The 10,848-nt window shown below is 38.6% G+C and overlaps 1 protein-coding gene across 1 annotated transcript; it reads left to right on the forward strand.

The window, feature by feature from the left end:
* Positions 1–1,135: 1,135 nt before the first annotated feature.
* On the forward strand, positions 1,136–7,706 carry stk33 (serine/threonine kinase 33; the record flags this gene model as incomplete). The annotated part of the gene is made up of 8 exons (XM_079160877.1): positions 1,136–1,216; positions 1,739–1,852; positions 2,002–2,106; positions 2,273–2,411; positions 5,966–6,051; positions 6,138–6,216; positions 6,644–6,789; positions 7,542–7,706. 8 exons carry the CDS (start codon positions 1,136–1,138, stop codon positions 7,704–7,706), a joined length of 915 nt encoding a protein of 304 aa, XP_079017003.1.
* Between the last annotated feature and the right edge of the window lie 3,142 nt (positions 7,707–10,848).

The following is a 10,848-nucleotide window of genomic DNA, read 5'->3' on the forward strand; positions in this document are numbered from 1 at the left end:
CATCACTTGATAATTGCTTTACATTTAATGTTGCTTTAGAGACTGGGTAAATTGTGCTTAAAGTTAATATGGGCCTGGACTGAGACAGAAGTTTGCTCATAAACCAGTGATTTAAAAAAACAATGACATGTTAGACCAGGGTAAGTAAAGATTCAGTGATTCTGTACACAAGTGTTGATTTCTTGAATTAACTTTGTGAGCTATTTTTTAAACAATGTCTTCAATACTAGTAAAATAAGCTTTAGTAACACTTTATAATAACTACACACTATGAAGCATTAGTTAAGTATAAGTAAACAATTAATTCATCATTTATAAAACATTCTTCCTACATTAACTCATTAGTATGCAATTCACAACAGTTATAAATGTTTTATTCTTGATTAATAAGCATAATAATGAATCATCTCCTTAATAATTGGTTTGTAATATATATAATATTTAATTTACAAATGGAGAATCCATCATTTATAAAGTATGAAAACACAATCACGAAACACATAACAGACGAGCTTATTAATCAAGAATAAAACATTTATAACTTGCATGAATTGCATACTAATGAGTTAGTGTAGGAACAATGCTTTATAAATGATGAATTAAGGGTTTACTCATACTTAACTAATGCTTCATAGTGTGTAGTTATTATACAGTGTTACCTAAGCTTCAATTAAAGGTTGTTAGTGGCTTAACTCTTTTTCAAAACTAGCAGGGATGATTGCTTGTATTAAAGAATATTTGTGTTTTTTTCCCTTGTAGTCGGTAATACATTTTGAGATAATACTGACAAATTAGAAACAATACTGTTAACTATAATTTAATGATTTTAATTATAACTGTTAATCAATAATGAATATAAAATAGCAATATCTGTTGCACCACAACAATATTCACAAAAGTGTTTTGTTCTTTAATAATCACAACATTTTAAGGAATCCCTCTCCCTGATTGCATTTGCGCACATATTTTTTAGGATAGCTAATCGAGTTGTCAAAGAAATGCAGTTATTATTTGAACTGATTTATATTTTTTATTTTTGTTATGGACCTGACAAGACATTTCAGAGGGATAATGACTGCCCTCTTCTTCCATCTCTAGATGACACACGTCTTTTGTTAGCGGATTAGGCATGAACATGGTGTCCACTCAGACCGGCAGGGACACTCCGGAGAGGAATCTGCCTTTCACGCGCCTGGAGAATGATGCTCACCTGAGGGTATGGCGAGCTTCTTCACACGATTCCACTGCAGTCGCATGTTGTGCTGAGGGCCACCACGGAATAAGTCACACAGACTCACTAGTGACCTCTCTGGTACACTCTTATCTGCACCAGAAGTGGATCAAACTTCACTTTGCTGCTGTATGGCCCCTCTTCATTGGGGAATTTGAATGCTCCCTTCGCCAAATCCAAAAGCAGCCAGTGCTCAGCCTTGCATGCACACAGATAATGATCAAGTTAATTAGACCTGAGATTGAACGAACTGCAGCAGCAACTTAATCATTTGTAACTTGATTAGAAATACTATATTCTGCACCGCCAGAGACCTGAACATTTTCTGGGTTTTTTTCAGAGAGCTTGAAATTAGGATGCACTTTGGAATTCAGGTCTTGAGTTAAGACATAATGTTTTTGTAATCCAAAACAGTGAAATGATCCTAAAGTCAGAAACACAAGGCAAATCCTCTGCTGTCTGACAGTGAGCAGGTGTGTATTAATGTTCTCTTCCTTATCCCCATAGGAAATCTATGAATTTGGAAGGAAATTGGGTCAAGGTAGCTTTGGAGTTGTTTATGAAGCCACCCATATTAAGACACAGACCAAATGGGCTATTAAGAAGGTTTGCAAACCGGCAGTGAGTGCATTTGGCATCCCTCTGGGAGGCCTGTTTTTTTACTGTGATACAAGTTGCACTAATAAGAGAGTTTAATGTTTTGAGAGAAACAAATAGTCACAACCAGACTGAAACTCCTTCAGTTATGATTTAACTTTCTGTCACTTCAGCCAGGAAGTTCGAAAGTCAAGATGCTGGAGCATGAAATAAACATCCTCAATCAAATGAATCATGCTCATATAATACAGCTCAAGGAAGTGTACCACACGGCTAAGGTGAGCAATGCTAACCTTTTAAGTAACAAACTCAAAGTAAGCCTAATTGAGAGAGTGGGCTACGTGTAATGCAGGTCATGACATATATGATATGACACATCATAATCTATTACTGTGTCTGCATGAATATTATTGATTCAGATGCATTTTCTCTGCTTGTTTCTAGATGACTTATTTGGTTGTTGACCTCTGCGTTGGAGGGGATCTGAAGCAGCTGTTGAAGCGGAAGAAGTTCCTTACAGAGGACGAGACCAAGCTTATCATCTGTAGCTTAGCTGACGCTGTTGTCTACCTTCACAAAAAAAGTAATGTCCTTCTACAAATGGACATGTTGATAGTGATACAAATCATCTTTTAACGCTAGCTGAAGATCAAGTTTTTGATGACTTGGGTTGATTGAAGTCCTCACCTTGCTCCTCCCTGAAATTACAACAGACATGACATTTGTAACCAGAAGACAAGTGAAACAATGCTGTTGTTGATTTACTTCATATTCATATGGCTGTGAATCAGGAGGCAGTGTGGGTCGTCCGCTAACCGGAAGATCGGTGGTTTGGTCCCTGTCTCTTGCTCTATGTGTAAAAAACATGGAACACTGAATGTGGAATAATACTTTCACTATGGACATTTTGAGTGAACAACACTTTTGAGACTGGTTATTGGTCCCTCATCCCAGGGTGGTTACCCGTTGTTGTTATTAATATAATAATCCTATTGATTACATTTTCAACCTTGCTAATAACCAAACTTGCTTCTGCCAGATCCCAACACCTTGCTATTATGGTTTTCAGTCATTATAGAAGCATTATAATAATTATTTTCTTGTCGTAAAAATCTGTTGTTAGTTGTAATTTAGGACATTGCTTGGCAACGAGGCCTCGTTACACCTGTCTAATGACTAATTTACAACAAGCCAGGGAGCAATACTGATTAATAGTGTGTTTTTACATGGAAAGTCCCTCTGCAGGTTTCCCTCACCTTTATGGAAACTAATAATACTAATGAGAAAGAGCTGGTTTTGAACTTGGTAGGCAGAACTCATGTGTTTTCTCAAATTATCACATTTGCTGTCCTTTGTCACATTCAGGTGTTAGCTTTTGGAGCTTTACTTCGGCTCGGCTGTGATTTGAGCTTTAATGCTAACACATCCTGGCAACAACATGGTACATTTTGCATGTACATGTAACTACACTGCAAATCCAATTGTTTATTTCAGTGAGTGAGAGTAGAATACTGAAATATAATACACCAAAAATGATGTTATAGTTGGCAAACAGTGTTTTATTAAATAACCAAAAGAAATGCAGATGTAGAGTATTCTAGAATGGGTTATTGTAAGTTTACAGTATATATACTTTACTAAATACAGACATTTCTGAATATGAAATTGAGAGTTCAGCTGTCAGCGAGCAGTCGAAAAAAGGTAACATTGAACAAAACATGTCTTAAATGGATGAAGGGAAAGAAAGAGAACAGTTTCAGGTGTTTGTTTTGTGAACACAGTTGGTCTAACTTACCTTTCACACCCCATCAACACTGTTGCGTTTTATAATTGGTTGTTTCAAACAGTGCAGTGAAAAGGACTGCCCAGGGCAAATTGTATTATTCCTCCTGCCTTCTCTCACTCCACCAAGTTGTGTTAACGAGGCCGTTCAGCCTGGCCTACTGTAAGCAAGGTAAACCCATCACTGTGACCGTGTGTGCAAAACATTGTTTGTTCTACTCACTGACATTAGCAAATCATGTTGCACACTGATCACAGACTTTATTTATTTGTTCTTCTCTTCAGAGCTATGGTTGTCATTGATGATATACTGTTGAATCGTTTTGGTATTTAATTGATTAAAATCAGCAACACAGTGACAACTACAGAGATGTGTGATACTCGCTATGAGCAACCCCCTTTTGATCCCTTGTTTTTATAAGAATATTGTGATTTCACAGTTAGCTTTGTCTAATTCTACCATACTAAAAATATTTAAAAACATACTTGCAACTGTTAAGGCTGAAGTTTCTGGAGGAATCGCAAGGCCGCTGCCGTGTTTACTTCTTTCTGCGCAGGCGCATCAAAAAGTAACTCGATCCGGTCCAAATTCAAAACAGTATTTAATTAAACGATAACAACTGTAAACTGATGATGACAATTACAATCTAAAATACACTATCGATAGTATGCTTCTCGAGAGCAGAGACCACGTGCAACTCCACTCACAGGTCCGACCTAGCCGGGTGGCTGAAAAACGGAGTGCCGTGGCCTGCAGAAACTCCCTAAAACATTGTTCTTTATACTCCTTGAAAGTCGGAAAGTGTCAAAGCTGTCCCAAAACGTTGGAAACAGATGTCCAGGCCCATCAGTGATTGGCTGTAGTCGCTTTGTTCCCTCCTTGTATCGATCCGTCATCGCTCCTCTTTCTGGCAGGACTCCTGATAAGCCCTCGTGGTCATCTTGACCAGTTCCTCTGTGACCACTTTGATGTCTCTGGCCCTCGACCTATTCCCTTATATGGTCGTGAAAAGCCTGTCCCCTGCATTCTTCATTCATCCTTATCTTCCCTGCACCCACTGCCTCATAGCTCAGAACCCCCTAACTATTTGACTATACTTTGGTTCAATACTTAACTATGATTATGTTTAAGACTCCTACAAGTAAACTTATTGCAAACATATAATATCTTCTATAAGTAAACATCCTGTAAACCTATAATACATTCCATAAGTAAATACATTGTGACTCTTAACATAATTTACATTCTTATCATTGTGACAATTTTATTCACCATCAGGGGTGTTATTAATTCTACTAAATAATGCTTTTAATACTGCAATTCTCCACACAACCAGTCAGGAATATAACGTTACAGTTGGCAATCAGCATGGCCAGTTAAATAGTCCATTAACATTTGCATGCATGTTAGTGAAGTCCACAAGCTACTAAAACAGTCTAAAAGCTACTACAATTGAATTCACCTAGCATTCCACTTGAGAACAATATCATGTTAGCTTAACGTTAACATACATATCACCTTCACATTATGCTACTACACAACTAAGCTAGCTATTGTAACGTTAGCTAAAGTAGCAACTATGCTAACGTTAGCTGTTGTAACGTTAGCTAAAGTAGCAAACACACAATTGATAGTGTCAGCTAAATGATTTTTTCTATCAAACACTGTTTTAAAGTGTAAAGAAAACTGTTTTACAACAAATATAACACACATATGGTTATAAATAGACCTGTGGAGACCTGTGGACAGGCAGTACAGGAGCTTCTAACAGAAATCCCCCAGAGTGAAAACAATCCCGCCTTCAGAATTTGAATTTCTAGCAGTCTGCCCATGCGCAGACAGGAAAACGTGTGGAAATTAAATAGTACATATTTTTTTCTCATTACTTTTACCTGAATGGAATTAACTCATTTTAAACGAGCGCAGAAATTTTTGAGATTAATAAAAAAAGATACGTAGGATTCAATTACACATTAAAATCGATGAAATAAACTAGATTAAGACATGTAACATTTACAAGGGGGGCCGAATCATTTTTTTCAGTGCATGTGTCTGAGCTGTGTGTCCCTATAGGCTGTGTGGGAAGCCTCCGTTTGCATTCAAAACAAAAGAAGACCTACTTAATTAGATTCGGAGCAAAGAAGACATATTTACTCGTCCCATCTGGGTCACAGTCAGTGATGCAGGTGACACTTAATAATAAATGAATTCTAAATGTAATCCTGCAAAAAAGGATAAATTGTTTGTGATATCAAGTGAAGGAATATATTGTTTCATTGACATGTAGTACAGGATGTTGCAATGCAGTTTTACTGTTCAGATTGTTACTGACTGGCTTGAGTCTGTCTCAACAGCAAAAAATATTTTGACTTGCCTTCTGGATGAGTACCCTAAAAACCACATGTCCGCTGATGAGCTATTAGAAAACCCCTGGATTACAGTAAGGCAATGATTGTTCCAGCTGCTTTCATAAAATTCACCAAATGAGTCACACGAGAAGCTCTTATGGGGTGCTTTGTCCAACAGGGTGACACTAATATGCCTGCTATGTCGCTCAATGCGCTGGACCTGATGCGCATCCACCGGGAAGAGGAAGAGAAAGAGAGTAAGACAATGATTAAGATTTACCTTATTTCAAATAACTAAATCCAGGTCATGGTAACTTGAATAGTCATTATTGTGCCAGCAATAATATACAACAAGATATTCTGGTTATGAATACAAAGGACGAAGTGGAGGCAAAGCAATTTTCATTTATATTAAGTTATTATTTGTTTGTTTGTGGTCTGTTTAACTCTCACATGTGCAATACCCAGTACCATTGGATATGTCAAAGTTACCAAAAGAGGTCAAATTAGTAAATGTCTACATACCAGTTACTGGTTGTAATATGTAAACATGAGGAATTTGATTATCATACAGTGGCGAGTACTGAGGAACAGAGAAGCAGTGGAAGGACGGAGGAGAAAGAGAGGAACAAAAGACACGTAAGGTTACTTGATGTTGATGTTATTTAAAATCGTCCACAATAGGAACACAGACTCTGGACAAGCCTTCTGAGGGCAAACTGGACACATCCCTGCTCCCCAGGGGTGCTTCAACAGAAACAGACGGCAAATGCTCGAGCCACGCTGAGGAAGACAGCAGCTTATGCGCACCCTCCACATCCACCCAACCGGTATGTCTGTTTTGCACAGCTCAACATTTTGACCTCAGCTGCCTTTGTATGTTTTTGTATTCAGGACTCTAACTTAATACGGCTCCCAAATATTTGAAAGATGTCAAGTCTGTACTTATCTATATAAGTACTGTTACTTCTGCTTGCACATCACTTACCTCGTGGTAATTATCCTGTTTTTAAATAAGACTTTCCTGTTAAGTAGATAATTCAGCACTTGCAGCAAAACCTTTTTTTTTTTTTTACAAAGCTGTTGACGTTTTTGCCCGTTATTCCTAATCATTTTTTTAAAGAAAGTTTTTGATTTGTAGATGTCAATGTCAAAATCGAAGTGGTAATTATGATTGGGAGTCTCATATTGTTAAAGAGACAGGTTTGAAACTAAACAAATTTAAAAATGAACTACCACTCTGCAACCCTCTGTTAGCCCTTAGCTCCTATATAAATGGTCATAGAGTCCAGATAATCCCTTGTTTCTTGGAATAAGACAAAAGAGAGTGGTGGATTTTAATTGTACAGGTTTTGATCTAAATTTAAATTCTTTGTAATTTTAAAGACAGGCTTTCTAATTGAACTGCCTTTGTGCTTTCTTCTTGCCATGCAAACTGCTTTTCATATTCAATGACCACTAGATGGTGCCAGATTGACCTATTACAGAAGATGGTAATGAAGGTGTTTCAATGCAGCTGTTTTAAAATGGATGTGATAGTTAATTCTGTAATGTAAGAAGAATATGAATCTTATCCCTGCAGTCTCATGCTGAGGTAAAACCCTCCACACAGCTGAGTGCAAAGCAGCACAGGCCTCAGGACAAGAAGGGCTTCAGTACAGGACAGAAACCAGCCTCTGAAGTCGGTAAGGTAGCCGACCAGAGACCAACCTGCAGTAAAAGTAGGACTGGCCCCCGCAAACTCTAAGACCAATACCCCTTCAGGTGTTGGACAGTGAGAGAGAAAGAGTGAGAAAACAAAGTATGCACAAAAGTTTTCCCCTCTTGTATGTTCACTTTCTTTTGCTTGGTCAAAGGAAGTGAACATACAAGAGAAAAAAGCTGAACTACAATGGGAACTTGATATGCATTTTAGTTAATATAATTCTGTTTATTTAATGTACTTCTGTGATTTAGCAGTGATGTGAATGAAACTGCTGTGATTAGTGCAACCTTTTTGGGGGGTGACCAGAGACTAAGCAGTGACAGCCGTGTCAACAAAATGGGCCTCGTATGCAGGTGTGAAAATAGTACAAGAAGTCCAAGACCACTGCAGCTGAGGGTCTAGCCTCAGCAGTGCCTCGTGCCAAAGAGAAGGGCCCAGGTCTGAGGTGTTACCCAGATGGGGCCAAACTGCTGGACAAATGCTTACTGTTGCACAGCCAACTGTATGTCATCATTGTTTTGTAGTGGCCGGCATTCAGATTGAGTGAGTTTGTCATGACTTGTAGAATCTGATTGAAGGCCTTTATTATAAAGCAGTGTCCTAGAGTTAGTCAAGTAAACAGAGTTACCCAGGAGATTTGAGCACAGCACCGCTAATTCCTTATCAAAACCAGTTATTTAGTAGTTATTTGACTTACTGCCTAGCAGCACATCTACTAGTCATTCAGCATGACATCTCTTTATTATATACACTGTCTTTTCCATATAGAAATTATAAAATCTCTTATTTTGAAAGGGAATGTTCATTTATTACACTGGGAAAAACAGACTATTAGCTAGAGTGCAGCATTTAATAATCTGGTCTAAAATGTTCAACATCTAAACAGACATTTCTGCAAAAAGAAATGTACAAATTGATTCCAACAAAATTTGCATTTGTCAGAAATGTGTAATTACAAGAGTGTGTGTGTTTGTATTTATATATACTTAATGTGCCAAATATCACAACATTTTCTTTTCTTTTACATATTTCACTTTCAATAACATGACAACATATTTCTTATTGTTTCCTAATTTAATGTTAAATTGCAGAGAATACTCAGAAAGAGCACAGGACATTTTATTGGATATCATTTCAACGCCAAAGTGACCTCTCAATTCCAAAACGCCCTATATGCAGTGACTGCATCCACTCAGTGTCAAAACAGAAAAACCGTCACACAGGCTGGTTACGCTCCATCTGAATGCAGAGGATTGGGACTGAGAGCAGCCACGGGTCTAATCTCGTTTGGAGGCCATTGAAAGCAGTAGGAGCTACTTTGAGGGCACTGCCATTCAAGCACAGGTTTTTCCACTGTAGAGAGAATAATCCCCAGCATAGATACAACATTAAAGTAGTCAAGCATAACACACAGAGGCTGAATTTCAAATCCATCCATTTGCATCTTGAAGTGAATGAGTGCCAACAATGGAGTTTCTGTGCTTATGCACAGGCTCTGTGCTTTAGTGTGTCAATGTAGTGTGCATTTGTTCAAACTGTTTTCAAAATATATTTCTACATTGCAGGTAATTGGACACAGTTTGTTAGTTCCCAAGTTCATTCCAGGTAGACAAACTGATCTCGGGTGATAGTTATTAACATAGTGAGTAGATATGCAAAACAGTTTCTCACTGTCTTTTGTTAGTCTGTTTTATTCAAAATAAATCTATGAGAATGAGAATGAACAAATGACATGAATTATCTTTGATTCAAGCTGCATGCTAAAAGACTGCAACAATCTTCAACATTATTGACATACTGTCTGCCTTTGGTTTACTCAGACTGGTATAAACAGCAGATGGAGCTGTAGTAAGTGTCTGAATTCATTTCCTGGAGTTAATCTGACAGGAGAGTGCTATCCCTAAAGCTTACTACCTAGTTTTGTGCATGAAGATGAGTAATTAGAATTGATTGCATGAGATACTGCCTGTTAATCCTGTGATGTCCATGTAACTTGTCACTAATATATAATATGTTGTATGGTAATGTCTTCATGGTCCATTCAAACTAAATAAAATAAGACGTGCTTATTTTTGGGTGCTGTCTTATTCACAAAATGTGATTTTGTTGGTAGATCATTTGATAAGTAAAAAAAACAAAAAACACAACAATGATTTGTCTTAGTTAAATGTCTTTTCTCTTTAGACAACCGTCTGTATGGCAACTTTTTTTCAGAAGCGGAGATGGGATTTCAGCATATGGTCCTCATTGTCTCGTGCCAGACTTTTTATTAATTATAGGGAAAAATAAAGAAAAGAAAATCTCCAAATTGGTTTGTGCAAGCAGAATATGACCTACCGCGAATTATGGTAGCGCTTGTTCATGACTCAGGGTGGAACAAATTTAAAGAGACTCAAATACAGCAAGAAAATATGGACGAATGTTTTCATCTATGATGACAGCAGGTTCAGTTGCTGTTAAAATACTGTCAGTTTGTATTGTTGCAAGCCAACGGGAGCCTTCATTTGTACTTTTACTCCTTTGGCCAAAACAACAGAGAAAAGAGGTTGCAGGGGAGGGGGGACAGAACGAGAGAGGCTGTATGGTGGATAGGTTAGGGGCGTGATTTTGGGACAAAGCATGGAGGCAAAGGAAATTAGAAAATTCGTCGGGATGGAACAAGGGATGCGCCACCCCTCCAAACCCTCCCCCCTTTTCCTCCAGCAGTGCTCCTGACAGATGGAAGTAAGGGTGGGTGGGTTGATGGGCTGAAGGGATTAAAACTCTGCAGCCCCATTTTGGAGCCTGAAGAGAGTGTCACTCCTGTAAAGGTGGGGTGCAGAGAGGCACTTGTGGCGAGAGTCGTGGGGCGTGTGAAGTGGGTGCACGCAGGTTAATGTCAAAAGAGGCAAGGATGCTTCCCCTCCATCGGCCCCCCTTCTGCTCCATCCACCTTTAACCACTGAGGAGCGTGGATGGGGGCGGCCAGGAGAGGGGAGGGGGGTTCATCTCAATAACCTTAATAGAGATCCCTTTAATTAATCAGCTCATCTGCAGATACCTGCAGCTGAACCCCCACCCCCACGGTACTCCCCTCCATCCTCACCCCAAACGCAACATCCTCACTGCTGCTGTGACATTGTGGTAATGAGGTAACACAGCTACAATGTCATGGAAATGTTGCGGAGACGTTATCTGTGGGAGC

The sequence above is a fragment of the Pholis gunnellus genome (genome assembly GCF_910591455.1).
Source record: "Pholis gunnellus genome assembly, chromosome: 1".
Taxonomy (NCBI): Eukaryota; Metazoa; Chordata; class Actinopteri; order Perciformes; family Pholidae; genus Pholis; species Pholis gunnellus.